Here is a 24,300-nt window from a genome sequence, read left to right on the forward strand (position 1 = left end):
CTGCTACCTCGCTTCCCCGGCCGCCCCTGCGAGTCTCCAGCGCTTGAGCACGCCTGCGCGCGCCCGGGCCGTTCCTGGCAGGCTACTCGTAAGATGAGTGAAGAAGCAGGTGGGGGAGAGGGGAGGCAGAGAGCGAGAGGGCGAGGGGAGCGCCAGCGCTGAGCGGCACTCACTTAAAGCGCGGCGAGCGAGCGAGACGAGCCTGATCCATGTCCCCCGCTGCCTCCCTGCCAGGCGCGTGAAGATGATGGCCATGAACGCCAAGCAGCCTTTCGGCATGCATCCGGTGCTGCAAGAACCCAAATTCTCCAGTCTGCACTCTGGCTCTGAGGCCATGCGCCGAGTCTGTCTCCCAGCCCCGCAGGTACGTAGTGGAGCATAATTACCGCTCTAAGGCACATTTTTTGACAGACACTCGCTTCATGATTTTTTCATGTCGCCCAGAACAATTGCCGCTGACTGAACCCCTCTCCTTGTCTTCCCCGCGCTCTCTCCCCGCGCGCTCTCTTTCTCATTCATGTCTCTGATCCACACGTCTGTTCCAGCAGAGCTGCTGCCTCCGTATTAATTTTTATGACCTGGGCTTTGAGGAGAGGCATCTTGGTTGCTTGAAAATGTGTTTTAATCCTGAGTTGACAGTATTCCCCACTGACCGTGCTGTGTGCCTTCTCGCTTGCAGCTGCAGGGTAATATATTTGGAAGCTTTGATGAGAGCCTGCTGGCACGCGCCGAAGCTCTGGCGGCAGTGGATATCGTCTCCCACGGCAAGAACCATCCGTTCAAGCCCGACGCCACCTACCATACCATGAGCAGCGTGCCCTGCACGTCCACTTCGTCCACCGTGCCCATCTCCCACCCGGCTGCTCTCACCTCGCACCCGCACCACGCCGTACATCAGGGCCTCGAGGGTGATCTGCTGGAGCACATCTCGCCCACGTTGAGCGTGAGCGGCCTGGGCGCTCCGGAGCACTCAGTGATGCCCGCACAGATCCACCCCCATCACCTGGGCACCATGGGCCACCTGCACCAGGCCATGGGCATGAGCCACCCTCACGCCGTGGCGCCTCACAGCGCCATGCCTGCATGCCTCAGCGACGTGGAGTCGGACCCGCGCGAGCTCGAGGCCTTCGCGGAGCGCTTCAAGCAGCGGCGCATCAAGCTGGGAGTGACCCAGGCGGACGTGGGCGCGGCTTTGGCCAACCTCAAGATCCCCGGCGTGGGATCACTCAGCCAAAGCACCATCTGCAGGTTCGAGTCTCTCACTCTCTCGCACAACAATATGATTGCGCTCAAGCCTGTGCTCCAGGCCTGGCTGGAAGAGGCCGAGGCAGCCTACCGCGAGAAGAACAGCAAGCCGGAGCTCTTCAACGGCAGTGAGCGGAAGCGTAAACGCACGTCCATTGCCGCGCCGGAGAAGCGATCGCTAGAGGCCTACTTCGCCATCCAGCCACGGCCTTCATCCGAGAAGATCGCGGCCATCGCTGAGAAACTGGACCTTAAAAAGAACGTGGTGAGGGTCTGGTTCTGCAACCAGAGACAGAAACAGAAACGAATGAAGTACTCCGCGGTACACTGACTGCAGCGGCGCGCGGCGTCCGGGGCCGGGAGAGCTGAGTGCACGCCCTCCGGGGTAGGGGGGACAGTTATGCGGGAATCCAAGGCGTTTCCCACGCAAGTCAGGCTCTTTACCCTGAAGCCACGGACTTTCCCATTTATCCCGCCTGCCTAGCTAACTACTGGCTGTCTTTCTCTCTCTCTTTATTTTTCTTTCTATTCCCACCAAAATCCTTTTGCATTTGGGAAAAAAACCCTGAAGGGCGACCTAGAGGGATCTGCGCTGTCCGTGGTGCTGACATTCGCCCTCGCACGCTGGATGGCGCTGCCTCAGGGCAGAAACCCAAATACGCGGGGTAGTGAATTGATCCGACAGCCGGTCTTTGGGACGAAGGCGCCCCTTTGCTGAGCGCAGTAAGACAAGGGATGAAGGGATGGGAAGGAAGTGATAAATGGTACTTAACTGGGGCACAAATAAGTACTGGAGATTTATTTAAAGTACATAAAATACGTGTATGTTTCCAAAGGATCGCCTTATGCCCCCCTCCTCCAGCCTAAACTCTGTCTATCTCATCCTTTGGTTTGCCGTTAATTCTCATAAGGTAGCATGAATTAGGTTCAGAGAAAGTGTGCGGGGAGTTGTGGGCTCTGAACTGTCTTCCGTGGTAAATAGGGCTCCAGAAAAGTTGGGCCGGGCGGGGCAGCTAGAAATGCTGGGATCGCTCAAGTTTGCAAGCAGCAGATGTGCCTGTTCAAGCCATCCTCCACGGTCCGCTGGCGTTGGAGGGGTAATTGCCGCCTGAAGGAGAGAAGGGAGTGGGGGGTATTCCAGACCAATTGAGGACTCTCCCAGCACAGTTCGCTGCTCCGGCCAGACTCCAGCAAAGAGTAGGCGACTGCTTGAAAGTGACCATAACTTCTCAGAATCATATGCAAGACCTTCCAACCTCGTTGCGCTTTTATTATTATTGTTATTGTTAGCATCGTTAATCACTGTTATTTATTTAACTCCGCTTCTTTCCTTCCCCTATATGTGAGTGTCTCTCGATGAAGGTTCACTTGCAGCTTTGGGTGCGATAAGGACCGGGTCCAGCAGCCAGGAGCCTTTCCCCAGCGTCTCTGGCCCCGTCACATTTTATTCATTCGTTGCTTCATAGTTTGTGTGATGTTGTGTGACCTTTTGTTTCGTTCTCAGAATAGACACAAATAAAATATTGTTTTCTCTCCCTCTTTACCCTTTGAATTAACTTCTGAAATAAATGCTTTATTTTTCAACCCGAATTGCAGTGGTTTTCTTTCTCAGAGTCTAAGGGATACTAGTCTTGGAAAGAATTTAAAAGTGAGAACCCAGAAGCGCTGAGAGGTCCCTTAAGGCCAGCTAGCCACCAGCCAGCCAGCCTCCTGCCATCTCTTCTCCCCTCTCTTGATCTGGTGCCTCATTCTGTCACCCGGATCTCCTCCAGGGAGGGCTGGCTGCCGGTCACTGGACCTCGGGGTTTCAAGGCACTTCCCTCCACGCTTCCCAGCGAGCAAATCCCTCGGACTCTGTTCCCTCAACTTGGCTCAAATCGCAAACTTTGAAGCTTGACATATGGAGGTTGGAGCCCCAAATGCCTCCACTCACTGGCTGACCGACCCTGAGGCAGTTAAGTTTCTTAACTTTTCTGAGCCTCGATTGCTCATCTACTGAATGAAGATGCCAATACATATCTCACAGGGTTATTGTGAGAACTAAGTAAGATCGTTTATTGAAGGCGTCTGTCACAGTGCTTGGAGCATAATGGGAAGCAAATTATTATTTAAAAACATTCAAACAGCTGGGAGGAGATGAGGAGATACAGATAATGAGGGAGAAAAGTGTTAGCTGGCACAGAAAAGAATCCGCAGGGGTCTGAGGAATTTGGCACCCAGGAGGTTACTCACTACGCTCTGTTGCTGCTTCTGCTACTCAGGCGTGGGGGTGGGGGACTAAATGAGATATGGCTGCAAAGTTTCTGGCTTAGTGGGTCGCAAATATTAGGTGTTCCACAGATGCCAGTTTTCCTTTTCGTTCCACTCCCTCTGGGAACAGAAGTAGGGAATATTGGTATTTGTGAGCCGCAGAAACACCTTCGCAATTTAAAAATTAATGCTCCAAGTCCAGGAGTCATATGTACATTTTCCGCTGCACCTTCAAAGAGCTCGGGGTCGTCAGACCTTCGGCTTGAAATTCGGAACAGAGTGGGTCTCCCCTCCGCCCGGTGCGTCCTTCTACTGTAAAAGCAAACCGGGGGCCCGGCTCCAGGCCCAGGGCTCCAGCCCCTCGCCCCCGCCTTGCGCAACAGCCGCGGCGATTTCTCCACCTCCCTCTCCATCGGGTGTCCTTTAATAATAAATGCCCTTATGCCATTACATTATATTGTGGGTTTTGAAAATTTAAAATACGGCTGATGCAATATTAATTGCCTATAGTGGTATAAAACACAGGGCCGGACCCTAGCCGGGCTGCAGAGGAGGCAGCCGTGCGCGTCCCGCACCCCCGCGAAGCACTCCAGACTGATGCACCTTTGCCGGCTGCGAGGTTTCCTGCAGGTAAGAGCTTTCGGCTTCTCTCGCCCTGGAAAGAACCCGATATCCGCCTTCATTCTGTTCACCCTTTCCACAAGGTCGAAATTTTTAGCGCGTTTAAAAATTTTTTTTTTATTATTTATTTTTTTATTGACTATCTCAAAAGTTTGGGAGACTTATTTGGAAAGGGCGAGAGAAGCCTTCCTAGTGCAAGATCTGCGCCAAGACGTGCCCGGCACCCTGGGTCCGACCCGCACTTCTTCGCTGGGTCGCCTTCAGGCGCTGGGGAGCTCCCGCACATTTTGACCTGTTTCTCCCTCCGGGCGGGAGTTGTGGCCCAGTCCGCGGCGCGCTCCACCCTCTCCCACCCTTTGAGTGCGCCGGGCCGGCGCCGCCGCCTCTCTCTTTGGGCTCTCTAAGGAAACAACGGGAGATGTGGTTTCCCCGGGTTTGTGCAGTCGCCGCTGGCACTCTCCGGCCAAGGCGCGGACCTCTGGGGGTGGGGGTGGGGGTGGGGGAGTAAGCACCAGCAGGTTTGGGGTTCACGCAGACTTTGTGTCTTTGTATCCCCAGTGACTCATTTCCTAGCCGCGTGACCTTGGCCAAGTTACATCACCTCCCTAAGCCTCCTCTGAGAGTTGTAAAATCTCAGGAAATTTATTTTGAATGACAATTGGTATCGCTGTAGAACACCTGGAGCAGGTTTTAATTTCCCAAATCATGCCTGTTTGCAACACTCAGCGCCCAACTGTGGGTTTCTTTAACATGCTCCAGGAGAAAGCAAGGCCAATGTTCTGGGCCATCTACATGGAGAGGTGCAGGCAGGCCTCTCAGGGTGGGACCTTGAAAGTCCTCTGTGAACTCAGGAGGAAGGCTTCTTGGCAACCTGTGTGGCTGAAAAGGGGCCTGAGCCAGTGTGTGAAGCCCACCCAGGCCAGAATAGCTGAAGCCCTAACAGACAGAACCTGGAGGCCAGAGTCCTGAGCTCCTTAGGATGGTGTGATCTTCAGCCAGAGGTTTTCTCTCTCTGTACATAAGGAAGGGTCAGTTTTGTTCACTGTTTCATGCCCAGCGGCCAGCTCAGGATCTGGTCCAGAGCAGTGGACAATGGATATCTATTGAATGAACAAACAAGGTTCTTCTTTTGTAAAATGAAGGCTCCCCTCCCAGCCCAATCATTTGTGGATTCTAGGCACTTACAAGAACAAGAGATACCATCAGGGATAGAAAAGCCTCCCTGGTAGTGGGGTCGGGGTCAAAGTGGTGGCCTGTACCTTAGACTTCCATTCAAATTTAGACGAGTCTGTGCCTCACCATGTGGTGATCATGGGTACAGAGAATGGGTACCCATGGGATGAGCCATCAGCACCCAGAGGAGGAGTCAGGGAGGGGGATCAGGGGTGACTTCTGCCCTGAGTGTGCATGACCCTCTCTTTCCCCCAACTTAGAGCCTATGTTCTTTTACATACCTTCTGAGATGGAAACAGCTCCAGCTCTGGAGTACACTGGCCTGGGGTGGAATACCTGCTCCACCTCTTACTTTCTGTGGGATCCTGAGTAAGTGACTTTACTACTTTGAGCCTCTGTGCCCTCATCTGTAAAATTCGAAAAAAGATTATGTCTCGATTGCTCTGCTGATGAAATTAAATCAGGTAAGCCCAGAACCTGTCATAGTAGACATTAAAGAATGCTCAGTCGCTTTAAAACATTATTTTTACTCAGAAAAGTGAGATGGTGTTGCCTGGTAAGCTCGAGTCGTGGAGACAAGTGGGATCAATCTTTTCCCTCTGTGAGCCTCAGTCTGTCATCTATAATATGAGAGTGGCGGTGCCTACCAGTTCCCGGCGTGGTTGTCAGGGTCAAGCGGGAAAGTGTAAAAGAAAACGCTTTGCACACTGTGCATCCCTGCTACAGGAGGGACGGTGAATTCGCTCTCCAGGGTTCCGTGATGCGAATCCGTAGTTTCCATGTGACGCTTGGCCGCAGCCGGCGATTCTTGAAACCCTGGGCCTGTTCCCAGGCGGAATCCGAACCAAGATCAAGCGTCGGTGAACGTTCGAGACTCCGTGCACAGCTCCCACCCCAGGGGCGGGGCTCCAGTGGGTAGAGGAGGCGCGAGGGATGTAGCCTCAGGCTCGGACTCCCCTGCTGTGCTCCCACCCTTGGGACCCTGGCCAGTATGCCTGAGTCGGGAGAGCAAAGAGCCTAAAAACCACTCTTTTTGTGGAAGGAGAGACTGAGGCCCAGAGAAGGGTAGGGACTTAGCAGGCTCCTTCTACCTAAAATAGCTCTCTTCCCCAGTTCCGCCGTCACACTGCCCGGTTTTATTTATTTACCAGTCCTTATTACGCCCTGATAGCACCTTGTTTATTTATTTAGTAGTAAAGTATACGCGCTTGAAGAGAGCAGGGACCAAGTCTGGCCGAATTTACCCCGGTCGCCCTGAAACCGGCGCAGGCCTCCTACTGAGTGAGCGCTCCATAAACGTTTGTTGGATAAATGAATAATAATGTTATCTAACATTTATTAAGGGCTTCCCCTATGTCAGGAAGGGCTTTATGTGTATTAATGTATTAATCTTTAAACGACTCCATGAGTTGGTATAATTTTTAATCCCATTTTACAGATGAGTATATAGAAACACAGAGGGGTTTATGTAACTTGCCCAGGGCAAGTCGTGCACACAGCAAGTTAGTGGTGAGGCCTGGCAAAGAGCCGGAAAAGAAGTCCGCATGGAGGTGGGGGCGGAGTAGGCGCTTCAGTTTTGGCTGGAGACGCACAGAGAAGGCGGTGGAAGCGGAGAATGCCTGCGGTCCTCCTCTGGGTCTCTGGCTATCTCTACGCGCGGTCCATCTCCGCAATTCTTTCCTCGGTTCCTTGCAGTCCCTCAAATATCTGTCCCAGACGACGTCCGTCTGTTCAGTTCTCTCTCACGCAAAGGGCGCTCAGCTCCCTCCAATCCGCAGCCGCGAAACTCTGACCTCACAGCGCTGAAGTGCGCTGGGCCGCGTCTCCCGGGCGCGCGATAATTCCCCCTCCCCCCTCCCCTCTCCTCCGCCGAGCTGCCGGAGCCCCCACGGTGTCCCGCCCCTGCGCGCAGATGGAGCCAGCTTGGACCTCTGCGGACGGTTTAGTCTCCCCTTCGATCGTTCTTTTCCGATCAGGTCAGGTTTCCCTCCGCCCCCGACGGCGCTTCCGCACCCGCGTGGCTGGCAGGGTTCCCGGCTGGGTCAGAGTTCGCCGGGCTCCTCCTGGAGTCTCCGGAGGGGGCTTCCCTTCGGCGGCGTCCGGGTCTGGGGAGCCCCCTGTTCCGCCCGAGGAGAAGTTGCACAGGGAAAGCGCGAAGGTAGCGAGGCCCAGGCTCTTCCTGGGGAGTCCTCCCCACCCGCTTCCTCCAGCGCGCAGCGCTTGCAGTACTTGTATACTTAAAATGTCGGTTCACTGCCCTCTCTCCTGAGCGCTGCGCTGCCCAGCACTGGGTTCCTCAGGATAACTGGTACCAAACTGGCATTATAGATAGATGTAAAGTTTTTGTTATATAGGATTTCACACACAAAAAATCCAAGTATTCATCCTGGGAAAAATCAGAATTATGTTGGACTGCTTTATACATATTTTACCGTTTAATGTTTTTACTTGGAATACCTAGGAAGGGATCACCAGCATAATTTCAGGGGTAGAGTCTCTGACCAGCGATCGCCCCCCCCCATCCTGCCATCTTTCTTCCACTCGCCGTGTCCACCGTCCCCCCCCCCGCCCCCCCAAACACACACACTGCTCCAAATCCCAACATCCAGCCTACGACAGACTCCACCAGTGCCTGGGGCTTTGCTAGGCGGCTCACCTTTTGGCAGATACAATGTCCAGCCCTCATAAATCAGGACCATAAAAGGCTTACTTTCATATGCACTCAATTTCTACCAAACCTAAACTAATTGCATAAATTCCTTTAGGCCACTCAGAGCTGCTCTCTGGGTTGGAATCTGATCAATTAGTCATTAGACACTCCATTAGCTGGGGTTTAAGCTGCCTCATATAAATGTCTCCTGTCAGTTTGCTTGTAAATGAATGAATAAAAAAGGGTACAATTATTAGCACAGAGGATCAGATTGAGGAGAAGTCAATTTTATTCAAATATTCTAAAAATGTCTTAATGTAATAATAACAACAACAATAACAATTAGAAAGCATTTGGATACCAGCCACTTAGTGAGTTCTTGCCCATGTTAAGGAAAGCTCTGACCTGAGAAGGGTCAATCTGAGTGTATATCTGTTCTGCCACTGAGGAAACTGCAGTTTCTCCCACCCTGGGACCTCAGTTTCCTTACCTATAAAATGAGTTGGTTGGAGGTGATTTTTTCTTTTTTTTAATATTAGTTTTATATTTTGTCAAAGTAATTCATCAAGCACATAGTTTATATATTGAATAATACAGAAGGGCAATTTTGACAAACCCACCCATCCCAACCACTTTTAGCTGTTCCTTCGGGGAGTTAATTACATGTCTAAAAAATATGTTTTTGACAGTCTTTCTTTTTAAAATTCAAGGATTATTTATTAATATTTTGATTAAAAATACATGATTCAAATTCAAAAGAACTGAAAGATCTGCTGTGAAGTCTTTCTCCCACTCCTGACCTACACCACCCAGTTTCTTTTGTTGAAGGCAAATGTTATTATCAGCTTCTTGTGTATACTCTTGAGATATTTTATTGGCTGCCATTTCTTGTTTTGTCATTCTTAGTCATTGTGCTTTAACTTCTTGCTGTTATATTGGAGGACTAAAGAGAAAATAATCTTGGATACTCTTCCCACACCAAGGATCTTGGGAAGTATTAATACTTTTAAAAAATGAATATGGGAACTATGTATTTTATGCATGATTTTTCTGTAAACCTACAACTTCTCTAATTAAAAAAAAATGAACTGAGTGGGCAGCTGAAAGTTCTGTTTTTTTTTTCTGACCAAAAAATTAACCTCAATGTGTAGACACCAGAATGCATAAAAACTGCCTACTCACAAAGATAAAGAGTGTTTATAGGTTGATCTAATTTCTGTCTCTCCTCCTTACAAATAGAATTTAAAGCAATATATCTCTTCTTTAGAATTAGATGCTGCACCTATGATAGAGATACCTTTATCAGATACTTCGCTCATACAGTACTTGGTTTTATTAGATTCCATTGAAAATCTATTTTCTTTTCTTCACTTCCTCCAAGTGAGCCCATTTCTCTAGTATATCGAGTTTTTCTTTGGTATACAGAGCTATGACAGGACCCATTTACTGGAGAAGCCATTGAAGACATCATTTAATTATCCACAGTGGATTGGGTATTGAACACCAGACTTTGCGGAAACTTGAGCTGAACTTCCACTTGAGAGGCAGCTAAGAGCTGACATGTAAGTTCTATCTTTGATGGAAGTTCAAGGTAGTGATACTGATTTATTGCTGGGAGACATACAGGGTGCTCCTGGGGTGGGGGCTGATTTATGTTGAGCCCTCCTGCGTTCTTGTAGTGAAAAGCGTGGGTTGGAAGAGAGTTAACTGGGATAAAGAGACTCCTGTCTGGACAGTATACAAAGCACAGGCCTTATGGTGCAGTGAGAAAGAACTCGTAATGTGTACACAGAGAGCTTAGTTCCAGACCTTTCTGTGTTCTGTGTGATCTTGGCAAGTCTAGTCACTTCTCAGGGCCTTGATTTCTCCAACTTCAATTTGAGGAAATTGACCTGGATAGTGGTTCAGTTTTGGTGGGAATTCTTGGACCCCCTTGAGAATCTGAGGAAACTAGTTCCTAATCCAGAAAAATACACATATGTGCACTCAGTAATTTTGCTAACTTCATGAAGTTCAACCCATGAGTTCATGTAACCCAGGTTAAGATACCCTGGACTAGGTGATCTAAAGGCCTTTTTTTTATGACTATCTGAATTTATGGTCAGGTACCCCCAAACCCTGAAACCAGTTTAGCCAACTGGGAAGAACTTTATGGAAGGCAAAAATAAAGTGTAAATTAGACAATTAGCCAATTGTCAATAAAGAGTCCAAATGGTGTTGGCAAAATTATTCTTCAGATCAATATTCAGTCTCCCAAGAGGCAGCATGGTAAAGTGCAAAAAGCACCATATTAGGAGTTAAAATCTAGAGTCTTTTTGTTGTTGTTATTTGTGTTTCATTGTTGTTGGTGTTTTTTTTTTTTGTTTTTTGTTTTGTTTTTTTTTTACCAGTTCTGCCAAAAGCTAGAGTTGAGATTTTGACATAGGGACTTTCTTGCTCTGGTCCCCTTTTCCCCTGTTGTTAAAATGAGAGAATTAGAGCAGATGATCTCTGAGGCTGTCAGCCTCATTTTGTGAGCTTATGTGTAGAGGCATTGGCATGTTCTATATTTGATATTTGTTTTGGCTTATTTAATTTTTCTATTTTGCTTTTGCAATCAAAGTAGAGTTGTAGAGCTGGAAGAAGGGGCTGACAAATGTGGCTTGTCCTGGGTTCCCAGCATTGGAGCTTCTAAAACTATGTGATGGAAACACTACCCCCTGCTCTTCCTGCCCCCACCTACCCCCCAATACCAATGGTTTGTGAGTTCAAAAGTACAAGACAGGATGGGTGTGGAGGTAAATGAAATTAAAATGTTTTGTATGACTAAATAGTCCTGATTCAGCCACGACAGTTCATTCAGTAGGTCTGGGGAGATCCAGCTCAGTGGGGAGCCAAGGGACTGTAGGTTATTTGGGGCTGGGCAGGCAGCCTTGGGCACCTGAGCCTAGCCTAGCTCTGGCTGGAATCCACAGGTGAGAAAATGTTGGCCAGGGCTCCTGTTCTCTGCTCTCAAACATTCATTTCTCTCCCCTTGAACTTGGGTTAAGACTTGCAGCTGTGGGCTCATTAAGCCTTTGGACACCTGCATTACCAGTTGGATTACTCAGATGACATGATTAAAACATGGATGACCTTCAATTCTTTGTCTTTGACTTCCCAGGTTCTCCTGTTTGTTCCATACATTTTACTTCTTCATTGTTTCTCCTGTAGTATTTTACTCCCTTCTTATGGCTTCGTATAGGATGGCCTGTCTCTTCTGTTAATATTGTTAGGTCATTGAGGGATGGGCATGTATTTCTTGACTGTCATAGAGAGTTTTTCCATCACAAAGTGAGAATTTGCCAATATTGGCCTAAATGCTTTACACTGTCACTGTTAGTCTCATGGAATCCTAGAATGTAAGTTGGGAGGAGTTCTTGGGGGTCCTCTGGTTGGAGAATATGATGCGGTAGTTCTAGGGTGGGGTCCAGGAATCTGTTTTTCACAATTTCCCTGGGTGATTCTGATTACTTGCCCAAATACAGGAGGATTTATCATATTTGTTTTTTTTCCCCCCACTGAAGTGCCCCACACTGGAGTCTGGTTATAGAGCCTGAAGCACAAAATTTCTTTCAATGGTATATCATTAAAAGTGATACACATTTTGCATTCCATTTCACAACACATCTGTGTCTGTTTGGCCATGGCCACACACACACAGACACATACACATGCACAACTGTGTTAGTTTACTCCACAGTAAATTAGTGGAGCATGCAGAAACTTTGGCTACAACCACAGCCCTGCATACCGACATACATCCCAGAAGTACAAAAGCCTAGTTTCAAAGTTAATTCCAGTGCAACCTCTTTATTCTACAGATAGGGCAAAAATGAGACCTAAAAGCAATTTAGTAAATATATGGTAAGTAACATTAAGACAAGCATCATATCTACTGATCACTTTTAGAATAGGTTTGTTTTTTAAAAAAATTCAGTTTTATTGAGATATATTTACATACCATAAAATCACCCATAGTGTTCAATCAGTTGTTCACAGTATCATCATATAATTGTGCATTCATCACCTCAATCAATTTTTGAACATTTTTATTACTCCAAAAAATAAAAATAAGAATAAAAAAACAACTGTAAAAGAACACCCAAAACATCCCATCCTGCCATCCCCCCTATTATTCATTTACTTGTTGTTCCCATTTTTCTACTCATCTGTCCATACACTGGATAAAGGGAGTGAGCCACAGGGTTTTCACAATCACATGGTCACACCGTAAAAGCACTCGTCTTCAAGAATCAAGGCTACTGGGTTGTAGTTCAAGTTTCACGTATTTCTTTCTAGCTATTCCAATACACAAAAAACTGAAAAGGGATGTCTATATAACACATAAGAATAACCTCCAGAATGACCTCTCGACTCCGTTTAAAATCTCTCAGCCACTGAAACTTTATTTTGTTTCATTTCTCTTCCCCGTTTTGGTCAAGAAGGCTTTCTCAATCACATGATGCTGAGTCCAGGGAGTCATGTCCTGCATTGCCAGGGAGATTTACCCTCCCCCCCCGAAATCATATTCCACGTAGCGGGAAGGTCAGTGAGTTTACTTGCCGAGTTGGGTTGGAGAGAGAGGCCACATATGAGCAACAAAAGAGGTTCTTTGGTAGTGGGACTACAATTATAAGTAGGCTTAGCCTCTCCTTTGCAGTGCTTCATAAGGGCAAGCCCGAAGATCGAGGGCTTGGCCTTCTAAATTGGTAGTCCCCAATGCTTGTGAGACTATCAGTAATTCCTCAGCAGGGAAACTTAATATTTCCACATAATAGTAGGTTTTAAACAAATATTTGTTGGGTCATTGAATGAGCCATTCTTGCTTATTACACTCCTCGCAACACTATCACCTTCCAAAGGTGAAGGGAGGAAAGGAAAGAATTTCAAGGAACAGAGTATTCATATACTCAAAATGCTATGCCTTCTAAGATGTTTTTCATATCTAGGTGAAGTATATATTATAATCCATATTTTATAAGTGAAGTGCCACAGTGGGCAAACAACTTGTCTGTGGTCACACAGCTAATAAATGGTAGAACCTAGGAGTTAAGGCCAGGACTGTCTGCCTCTAGAGTTGTACTCTTTCCACTATGCTATCCTAGCTCCTGTAGAAGAAAATGGACTTATGTCTTTAGGGGTGACATATCTGAAGGACTATTATGTGAAATAAAGGTCACTCTTATTCTGTGGGGTCCAGCAAGATAAAACTAGGTAAGAAATTAAAGTTACCGAGAGAAAAGACTTCAACTCCATACATGGAAGAAGGCTCTGGAAGTCAACGTAGGTCAAGGAGTGGGCTTGGAGGATTCAAGCAGAGATTTGAGTGAGTTGTGCTGAGGCGGATTTCAGCATCAGATGCGTGCTTGGATGAGATGACATCTCATTCCAACCTGACAGCTGATGCTGCTGTAGATGATTCATCCGTCAGTGAAAAATATAAAGATACCACACCATCAAAAAAAAATTACAACTTCCTTGAAATGGTATGAGTATAAATATTATTTTATTTTTACCCTTTATATTTGCCTTTTGGAATACCAAGATAGATCCTTGAAGCTAATAATAATAATAATAAATCTTTAGCTGTGCTTCTCTATCAATATAGTATATTAGGAAAGCTCAAAAAGCACTTCACTGCCCACAGAGTTAGCAGATAGCATAGGGAGCCACTGGATATTTCAGGGATAAATTTGAACATCATTTGGAAGCTCTTAGTTAAAAATGGGTTTTGTAGGGTATGGACTAAGCTTTGAGCGCCCTGATTGCTCTTTGCCTACTACTCTTGCTTTACCTTACTCTCCGCTATTTTTTCTTCCTTAAAAAAGTTTCTCTTCTTTTGTTCCGTCACTTTTCCCTCTGTCTCCTTTCCCTGATCACATAGTATCTAAGTGCTTGGGAGGCCTGGCTACTATTTTTTAAGTTTCTCATTTAGACTCTTGCGTGTTCCAAAGACAAAAGGCTATAGAGAAGGCTCTAAGCCAGAGTACAATTATCAAAAGACATGTAGTTCCTTAGGACACTTGCAAGGCAAAGGCACCCAAAAGTGAAGAGGTTACTTTGGAACACTTCAGTATTTGGCATTTAGGAAAGCATCCTTAGTAGTCAAATTCAGAATTGTGCTGGACTTTCTCCCTTGTAGTTTTTGGGATAGTGATTTTTAAATAAATTACATATAGGAGTAACATGAAGTGTTCAGTGCTTAAGGCTTCTAAAGATCTTCATTTGACCCAGCATAAAATAAAAATGATGAAAGTGATTATGATTACTTTGAACTGTGTTGTTGTTTCATTCTCTAGCACAGTTTGATGAAAGAACACAAGAAAAATGGAGTCTCTTCTGATTTCTATATAGATGTCTGGCCTCATTGGAAATAGGTGTGGTTTTTTAATGTGATGAGTTAATTCAACAAATATTTGTTGCCAGACCCTGCTCAAAGTGCTGGGGACTGAGCAGAGAACTCGGCTGACCAGGTCCCTGCCCAATTGGGGTTTACAATGTAGTTGGGACTAGTGATATCTCTTTCCCTGGTCTCAGGACATTTGTTAAGTGTGGACCAAGTTAACTTGACCTTTTACCTGTCTGTAGTGTTTGGGTACGAGTCCCAACCTCTCTATCTCTGCTAGCAGATTATAGAATCCATGTCTGCTACTCTGTACCCCACCCCCTCTTTCTTTTTCTTCAGAGAGAAAACTCATGGAAGCTGAAAAGAAGAGACAGAAAATAGTCTCCAAAGCCCTGTGATTTAGCTTAAATTCCAGTGGCACCAAGTAATGGAACTTGACTATGATTTTTAAAATAATGGCAGGAGGAAGTAACCATCAGTTTGAGAGGAAGGTTTTGTTTTCCTACAACCAAACTAGAGCATTACGCTGATGGAGCCACTCCCTCTATCTCCCTGTTGGCCACTAATGATATGGACCAGGTTTCACAGGGCCCTCCTCTTGTACATTGAGTGTTGAGATGGACACATCTTCAAAACCAATAGAAGGCTGAGCCGTATGTATCTGGACGTTTCGAAATTTAAGTTCAATTCCCTATGGTTTCATGGGGAAAAGGTAGTGTAAGAACTGCCTCTTTTTTTTGAAGGATGAGAGGTTCAGTGCCAGCAAGGGAGTTGTTACAGTTTGTGTTCTAGGACTGAGAAGTTTAGATAGTCAGAAACCAGGTGATGCTTATGTTATTCTCTAGAGTCAGAGCAGGATGATTTTTTTTTCTTTTTAATTTATTTTAAAAAGCCATGTTATATGTTTCATAGTTTAACGATTCAAATTGTTTAACAAGGCTTGTTATGAAAAAGAACTATCCTTCAATCCTCCTCTTCTACCCTGATTCCCCAAGGCAACCGCTTTCAGTCCTTTTAGCTGGATCTTTTGATATTTATCACGGTATCTCTAAAAATCTTGTTTCAATTACCACCTCTTGATTGCTCAATTGTAGGTATCATCTGTTGATTTCGTGTAATGAAGATGAGGATTTAGCTCCCTCTCATCCCCCCAACCCAATTACAATTCTCTCACCATTCCAATATTGTTAAACCTCAGTTTCAGTTACATCTATATTCAGGGTTCATATGTTTTATATCCAAACAACGTTTACTACTAAACCATGTAAGATACTAAAGTTATTTTCCTTTTCTGTGTAATATTTTATTTTTCTGGGCATTAATAATTATTGCTTTTTTCTTTCTTTTGTTTTCTATATATTTATTATTAATGAACCCCAAACTCTCCCCATTTCTGTAAATCTCCTCTCAATACTTTCAGACACATTAAGTATTCTGTTGGTTTAGTCTTCTGGAAGAACTCTCTATTGGAGCCTCCTGACCTGTTTTAGGCTGAACTGGGCCTGCCGACAGCTGTCATCCTAGGATCCTCCTTCACCATTTTCCTGGGGAATTCCCTTTTCTATTTTGGATTAAATCCTGTTTCCTAGAACCTATATCTTCTTTTTAGGTTTATGTCCTATTTAAGTGGCACATATGCCTGAGAAAGTACAAGGGAGATTGATTTTTTGGAAACTTTTAGGTTTAAAGTTGTTTATATCCTACACTCACACTTAAATGAATGTTTGACTGACTATAGAATTCAAGGTGGAATTAATTTTCCCTAAGCATTTTGAAGGGTTTGTGTCATTGCCTTCAAGCATTTGGTGTTACTGTTGAGAAATTGCGTGTCATTCTCCTTGTTTTTTCTAGGAAACCTGTTTGATCTCTCTTCAAACTTTTAGGGCATATTCTTTTTATTTATGCTGCTAAGCAGTTTTCAGTCTTGGAATTCATAACCTTAACTATGGAAAATTTTCTTGCATTGTTTCTTTGAAGTTTGCCTCATGTCTTTTTTTCATACTTCTGGGATGCCTATTATTTGGTTGTTGGATTGATTCTCTGATTTTCTGAACTTCACTATGTTTTTTCTATCATTTTGTTCTTTCTGGGCATCTCCCTCAATTTTATCCTCTAATCCTTCTGTTGAGTTTTTCATTTCTCTTATCATTTAAGTTCCAACAGCTCTTTTTGTTCTTTAAATTTAAAAAGTCTGTTCTTATTTCATGGATGCCATATCTTCAGTTTTATCTCTGAGAATATTGCTAATAGTTTTTTTAAAATTCAGTTTTATTGAGATATAGCCACATATCATACAGTCATCCATGGTGTACAATCAGCTGTTCACAGTACCATCACATAGTCGTGCACTCATCACCCCAATCCATCTTTGAACATTTTCCTTACACCAGAAAGAATCAGAATAAGAATGAAAAATAAAAGTAAAAAAGGACACCCAAATCATCCTCCCCATCCCACCCTATTTTTCATTTAGTTTTTGTCCCCATTTTTCTACTCATCCATCCATACACTGGATAAAGGAAGTGTGATCCACAAGGTTTTCACAGTCATGTTGTCACCTTTTGTAAACTACATTGTTATACAGTCGTCTTCAGGAGTCAAGGCTACTGGGTTGGAGTTTGATAGCTTCAGGTATTTACTTCTAGATGCTAATAGTTTTTTTAAAATATTTCCTGTTCTTGCAGAGTCTGTATCCTCCAAGATGCTTATTTCCAATGTGTCTGTTTTGATCTCTGTCTCTTATATTAGATACTGTACCGGTTTGTATATATTATGTCCCCCAGAAAAAGCCAAGTTCTTTGATCAATCTTGTGGGGGCAGACATATTAGTGGGGATTAAGTTGGAAAGTTTGGATTAGCTTGTTTCCATGGAAATGTGCCCCACCCAACTGTGGATAATAACTCTGGATCATTTCCATGGATGTGTGGCCCCACCCATTCAGCATGGGCCTTGATTAGTTTATTGGGCACCATATAAGCTCTGACAGAAGTAGCAGGCTTGCTACAGCCAAGAGGTACACTTTGAAGAATGCACAGGAGCTGAGAGAGGAACTGCAGTTTACAGAGACATTTTGGAGATGGCCTTTGAAAGCAGACTTTTGCTCCGGAGAAGCTAAGAGGGGACAAACGCCCCAAGAGCAACTGAGAGTGACATTTTGGAGAGAAGCTGAAGCCTAGAGAGGAATGTCCTGGGAGAGAGCCATTTTGAAACCAGAACTCCAAAGCAGACGCCAGCCACATGCCTTCCCAGCTAACAGAGGTTTTCCAGACACCATTGGCCATCCTCCATTGAAGGTACCCGATTGTTGATGCTTTAACTTGGACACTTGATGGCCTTCAGACTACAACTGTGTAACCAAATAAACCCCCTTTTATAAAAGCCAGTCCGTTTCTGGTGTTTTGCATTTTGGCAGCATTAGCAAACTAGAACAGATACTATTTGGTTAATAGGGAAAAAAAGTTAATTGGAAGCTCTGGGCACTTGAGATGGGCTTGTTTATTTTGGTTTTCAATTTAGGGTCATCTGAGTAGGCTGTTTCCTTGGAAGATTCCCTATTGGTAGTATTTTTTTTTTTTTTCTTTTTTGGCCAGGTTAGATTCCTATATAAGGCCATTCCAATTTCCTGCTTGGAGGATGTATGCCTGGCTGCCTACATAGGAGGTACTGAGTGAAGGAAAAAAGAATGGAGGTTTCAACATTCAGGATGCAAAATTTCACTAAATCCCTGTTTTCAAAATGGTATCCCATCCCCCACTCTGCCTGGTGTCCCAATCGCAGTAACTCTTTTTGAAAACCTTTTCCAGTGAATAAATTACCCATATTCTGCCACACTTTGAAGAGAGGCATTTGTCCACCTGTGCAGACATACATGACACTGCCACTTCACGAACTTTTAGGGAACCTGCTGTGCAATTCAGGTTGCTTTTCAGTTATCTGTCTGCATTTGTTTCCTTTTTTTTTTTTTTTTTTAATTTGTCATCTTTCTCATTCTTCTTGTCCTAGTAGGCTTATGCCTTAAATACCTGTGTCATTTTAAGACTAGCTTTTGGAGGAGAGTAGAGCTGATGCATGTTTTCAATCTCCTTCTTTAACTGGAAGTATTCAGAGCAGGGATTATGAGCTGAGGTCTCCTGGGAAAGCCAGGGATAGGCTTTGGTGGAGGAAGTCTTGTACCTCCTGAAACTGTATACAACTAATGTCTTTATGTGTACATTCCCATCCTTAAAAAATCTATAGCTTTTGTCAGATTCTGAAAGTGATTTGTGACCTCTTCAAAATCCAAGTGCCATTTCTCTAGAGGCCAAGTATAAGTTACATTGGAAAGACAGTATATAGGCTTGAATATACTCAACTTCAGTAGCCCAGACCAGCCCCAAACTCTTCAACCTTACTGCTAAATGAAGGTTTCAATTGCAATTTTCAAGAAATAGTTCTTGAAAACCAATTCATTCCTATTCATTTTGCTGCATGGGATAGCTCTCTCCTACGTCCAGAGAACTACCGCTGTGTCCTCAGGAGAGAGCAGTCAGATGTTTGAAATCATAGGTGGAAACTAACTAAACTAGATGAAACTTTTGTGATTATCCAGTCGGAGGTAACAAACTGAAATGCCAGAGGGTTATTTGCATGAGAAAAATGAGCCATGAACAGGGCAGAAGAGAGTGGTGAAGATTATGGTAAAAATGATAAGGGCCAGATGCAGGCCAGATTTAGCTCACAGACCATCAACTTGTGATAGCTGATCTAATAACATCCTTCTTCTTTTGCATGTAAGGAGACCAAGGCTTGGAATGAGGAAGCTCCCATGTCAGTGTTATCCAGTCAAAAGCTCTAGATGGGTCCTTGGGCACACTGGATGGTTCTTTGCTTTTGTAAAGAACAGTAGGAAACTGGTGGCCTCAGGTTGTGTGTGTATGTGTGTGAGTGAGAGAGAGAAAGAGAGGAAATATGCACTGGGGACAGGAGGTGAACTTTTATAAAGAGACAGGATGAAGAAAGGACCAGGATGGAGAGAGTGCTGCTTTTGTGCCCAACAGCTATTACTTCTCAGGGTTTTCTGTAGAGTAATACAGAATTGGAAGGAGGATGGTGGTGGTGGTGGGAAGTGAGGCAACAATGCCCAGGAGTTTTAAATAATTCTAGAATGGTCCAGTGCTGACTAATAGAACTTTCTGTGATTATGGCAAAGTTTTGTATTTGCAAAGTCCCATATGGTAACCACCAGCCACATTGAAATGTGGCTGATGCAACTGAGGAACTGAATGCTTTATTTTATTTTATTTAAATTAATTTAGTTAATTTAAATTTAAAAGCCACCTGTGGCTAGTGGCTGCTGTGTTGAGCAGCGCAGGATACACCACTATACCCCAAAGTGTGCTATGTCTTCCTCTTGGGTGGTATGTGAATAATTAAGTGGATACACAGAAAAACATGTCTATTTTTATAACAATTCCACCCTCCTACACACATGTGTGCACTTGCACATGCACATACACACACATACACATACCCCAAGCACATCAAGCCCATGAATTCATGAATATCATTTTCTGGTTGAGACCAAGTTTAAAAAGGGAGTAAATTTAAAGAAAAAAAAAATGTTTAGCAAGCATTTTTAGTACATATATATAGTAAATAGTATTTAAGAGGTATACACATTTGGCAAATATCTTCCAGGTCTTATAAATGACAGAAACTTGGGAAACAATGAGCTATAAATATATTTATCAAATTGTGATCCGCACATGCTAGTGGCTCGCAAAATATTGTTTCACCATAAAAAGTGTCCCATAGGCAACTAAAGTTCAGGAAATTTTTAAAGAGGTATTTTATTTGTTCGTTTTAACTGCAGAACTTTTCAGAGTCTTTGATAAGTTAGACTGCATGTGAATCTCAGGAGAGGAAATAGAATACAGCACTTCTCAAACATATTTGACCAAGGAATGACCCCCCTCCATTTTTTCTCCCCTTCATGGCCACCATTGTTTTGAGGGATGCTTGTGTTCTTCAAAACCCAGCGTAGGAAACGATGTGGCAAACTTTGCCTGTAAAGAGCCAGATGGTAAATATTTTAGGCTCTGTGGGCCATACAGCCTCTGTGTCAACTCTTGAGCTCTGCCTTGGTAGTGCAGAAGCAGCCAGAAATGATACATAAACAAAGGGGCGTGGCTGTGTTCCTACAAAACTTTATTTACAAAAACAGGCGTCAGGCTGGGTTTGGCCCTGGGCTGTAGTTTGCAGACCCCTGACCCAGATGCCACACAAATACTCCCAGAAGTCTCCCAGGACCAACCAGATCTCTCCCAGTTAGCTGGTTCTTAGAGCTTTTCAAGGCCTCCCAAAGGCTCTGTTGCTCCTTGCATCATACATATATCCTCCCGTGAGTGATCTTTGGGAGAGACCTCAGTCCTGGACAAGGCTGAGGTGGAATCCTCCTGAGGGACTGGTAGGGGCAGCTTCAGGGCCCTGGAAAGGGGAGTAGAATGTTCTTTTGACGATCCATTACTCAGCCAGAAGAACTTGCTAAGAAAGGTAGCTGCAGATCTTGGCCACTGCCAAACTGTACACACAGGTAGGAAAGGTAAGAGGATGTGGTAGAGGGAGGAGCTCTGTAAGAAGTATTTTGCCAGTTTCTAGTTTTGCCAATGATTAAACTGAATTTGATCTCCTGGCAACTTGAAAGTGGAGACTGTGGAAAGAGCATGGGCTTTGGAGTCAGACAGACATAGTGTGAATGCCAGTTACTAGTTATTGACCTCAGCAACTAATATATAGTTATGTGTCTATAAATAGTAACTCATATTTATTGAGTATCCACTATGTGCCATGTATGCACTGTGCTAGACTCTGGAGAAAGACAGAAGAGGTTCTACCCTTGTGAAGCTTACATTGTAACTGGGGGATGGGGAGAGGCAGAGTATACAAGTAATCTAGAGAAGTATGTGAAGGAAATAGAGTGATATGATAGAAGGTAAGTGCCAGGTTTGCAAATACCCACTTCAGCTAGGGTAAAAAAGGATGGGCTTTCTGTGGAAGTCATGGTAAAGCTGAGCTTAAAGGAATAAAGGAGCCAACTTTTATTTATTGAGTCCTTACCGTAAGCCAGTCACTTGCCCTTCAATGCAAGATCTCGTTTGATGTTTGCAGTAGCCAGTGAGGTAGGCACTAATATTATCCCCATTTTATAAGTGAGAAAAATGTGGCACAGAGATGATAAATATTTTATCCAAGGCCACACAGCTAAGAAAGGGCCAGGCAGGGACTGAAACCCTTTTCTTTATGATACCAACTTCCCTACTCCTTCCTTTTTACCCACCTACCTCACAAGATGTGCTGACGCTTCACCTAAGAATATATGTGAAGTGCTCAGCTCAGCACCTGACATATGGTGACATTATTAAATGTCAGCCCTGCCTTAATCCTACTCCCTCAAATCTAATCCTTCAGTTTAAGCTACTAGAGAGCAGACCCCCAAGCCTTGATCCTGGAGAGTCCTGTGGATTTCTACACTGAAATACATCTATATGAAACAAAAGAAATTCTTCAGCTTGGAGCCCCGCCCCTTCCTTGACTGCAGCCCAGCAAATAGGGGAGGGAAGTAGGAGTCAGATCTGGGCAGGGAAACATCAATCCCTATCTAGACTTCCAGGTGAGCCCAATAGAGTATAAATGTTCGGGGGAGCGATCGTGGGCCAGGCTCTTTAAGGTGGGTTTCTGAACCCTGCATGCCCCCCCACCTTCCCTTCCCTTCCCTTTCTTATGTGCTCCCTAATATCCGCTCTGCATCTCCCGAGAACTGGTGCTTCGGAGATGAAAGCCAAGAAAATGCAACAAGCCATCGGCAGTGCTCATTCAATTGATTTTTACACAAAATTTGCCTTCATGCACGAAAGGATGGAAAAATGATCCCATAAATAATGGATAACAAAAACAAATGCAGGGAGAAAATCAATAGTCACACACTTGATACCACAGGGAGATGGGAGAGGAAAATATGGAACCCATTCCAGCTAAACGGCACCCTGGGGAACCCCTTTCTAGCACTTCCTGCTGGGGAGGGAGAGGCACATCTTGCCCTGGCAGGTCCCAGGAGCCACTGAGCTGAATCCCTGGAGAGGATTCTGGGAGAGTTGAGTCTCATGGAGCCTCTGGCTTTTGTGGGTCTCAAAGGAGGTCTGGGCTTTCCCAGTGTTTCAGGGTCAGTCTCAGGACATTGCAACCATCTGCCTCTCAAGGATCACCAGGGTGCGTGCACTGCTGCTTTTCCTGGGCAATCCACAGGCCTCGGGAACTCCAAAAGGCTTTCATCTTCTCTCTGAGTTTCTTCCCTTTATCTCACCATAGCAAATTGCCCCCGGATCGGGAGCTCACAGAAGCAGCATGGCATGGCAGGGTTCTAATTCTGGTTCTATCATTTACTGCACCCGTGTGACCCTTGGCAAGTCACTTAACCTGTCTGAGCTTTAGTTCCTCATCTGTAAAATGGGACTCATGAAATCTCTTTCACTGATAGGAGGTATTCAATGACTTGCTGTATAAAAAGCACCTGGCATATAGTAAATGCTCAAAAAAAAGGGCAGGTTAAATTATCCCCAAATTACATCTGAACTCTGTGTCCTTCCTTTCTTGTCACTTCCACTGAACACACCCACCAGTAATGGGGGAGAGCACCTACTTCTCCTCACTCGAGCCAGTACTCCCTCCCAGTAAATCTTCAGCATGCCGCAAGTTCCCTCACCCGCAGCCTTTAGCTGGCTTTGCAGCTTCCACTCCAGTTACTTACACTCTGCATGAACTAATGATCATTCACAAGTATCACTGTTTCCCCATTGTGTCAGACTTTTTCCTGCTGCCATATCTTCACTTGCTGTTCCCTCTGCCTGGCAAAATTCTGTTCATCCTTTGAGTCCTTGCTCAAGTGCCACCTCCTCTGTGACTTTGGGCTTCCCTAGCTGAGACAGTTGCTCCTTCGTCTGTTCTTCCACAGCACCATGTACGTGCCATTTTTATAGCACTTATCACACCTGTATTTCTCCTGTCTGTATCCTTAGTGAGATGTGTAAGGTACTGTGCTTGGCTCTGTTTGGGAAAACAGAGATGAAAAGGCAGGATCCCTGCCCTTGAGGAACTTGCAGTGCGTGTTGGAATTCTCTAGTCCTGGCTAAGTGGATACATGTTCATTTTTACAAGTTTCTATAGTGGCCACAGAATTCACGTGAACAATGCAGTGAATTGTACACAGAGATATGGGAATGCATGCATGCCCTAAAGAGAATAGAATACACAGACAAGCCCATTTTAAATAAACTTTTTTTAAGAGGAAGACAGGCAAGGAAAGAAAATGACTTTGTTAAAGTAAATAGGAAACTTTGAAATTCCAGGTGTGTGACAAAAACACATTGGCCAGCCTTATAGTCTTCAGGGGACATGTTTTACTATAAAGTGGAATTGGATAGTCAGAACCAACACAGAAGTAATAGCAGATACAGTTTACAGAGCAAGAAACCACAACAAGGTAAAGAAAAACTTACCAGGAGAAAAAGTTGAGATGAGAAAGAAGCAAATACTGAAATGCTAAATTTAAGCTTGCCAAGGACCCACCACTTAAATGAATGAAGAGAAGGTTTTGAGCTTCTCATTCTCTTGGTTACCCTATTTGAAGCCCCAAATCTATCAGAGGAGCTTGATCCTTAATGCGGATTATTATTTTATAAATTATTAAGAAGAGCAATATCTCTCCATTTACTGAATGTCATAACAAAAGAGAGGAGGGAAACCAAGACATTGTCTACCCAGAGCCCAGCATTTGGACAGTGTAAAGTCACTAAATAATTCAGCAGCTATTTGAAAGTATAGTGTTTTGTAATTTCAACAGAACCATCTTAGTCAGCCTCTCTGTAGGGCAGAATTTTAAAATGAGGCTCGTCTTCGTGAAGATCTATTTCTAGGAGAAATGGGAGTTGAGTGGAAACGCTGGTCGGGAGGGAGAGGGCT

General features: G+C 44.6%; 1 protein-coding gene across 1 annotated transcript; it reads left to right on the forward strand.

The window, feature by feature from the left end:
• Positions 1-244: 244 nt before the first annotated feature.
• On the forward strand, positions 245-1,576 carry POU4F3 (POU class 4 homeobox 3). Its single transcript, XM_037802013.1, has 2 exons — positions 245-364; positions 680-1,576. Exons 1-2 carry the CDS (start codon positions 245-247, stop codon positions 1,574-1,576), a joined length of 1,017 nt encoding a protein of 338 aa, XP_037657941.1.
• Positions 1,577-24,300: the final 22,724 nt, after the last annotated feature.

This window comes from Choloepus didactylus, chromosome 13 (assembly GCF_015220235.1).
Source record: "Choloepus didactylus isolate mChoDid1 chromosome 13, mChoDid1.pri, whole genome shotgun sequence".
In the NCBI taxonomy this organism is placed as follows: domain Eukaryota; kingdom Metazoa; phylum Chordata; class Mammalia; order Pilosa; family Megalonychidae; genus Choloepus; species Choloepus didactylus.

Bases quoted from the DNA above. Each gene is read 5' to 3' on its own strand.
- POU4F3 (XM_037802013.1), top strand. From the start codon at position 245: ATGATGGCCATGAACGCCAAGCAGCCTTTCGGCATGCATCCGGTGCTG. The intron at 365-679 runs GTACGTAGTGGA...TCTCGCTTGCAG, and splicing joins TCTGTCTCCCAGCCCCGCAG to CTGCAGGGTAATATATTTGG.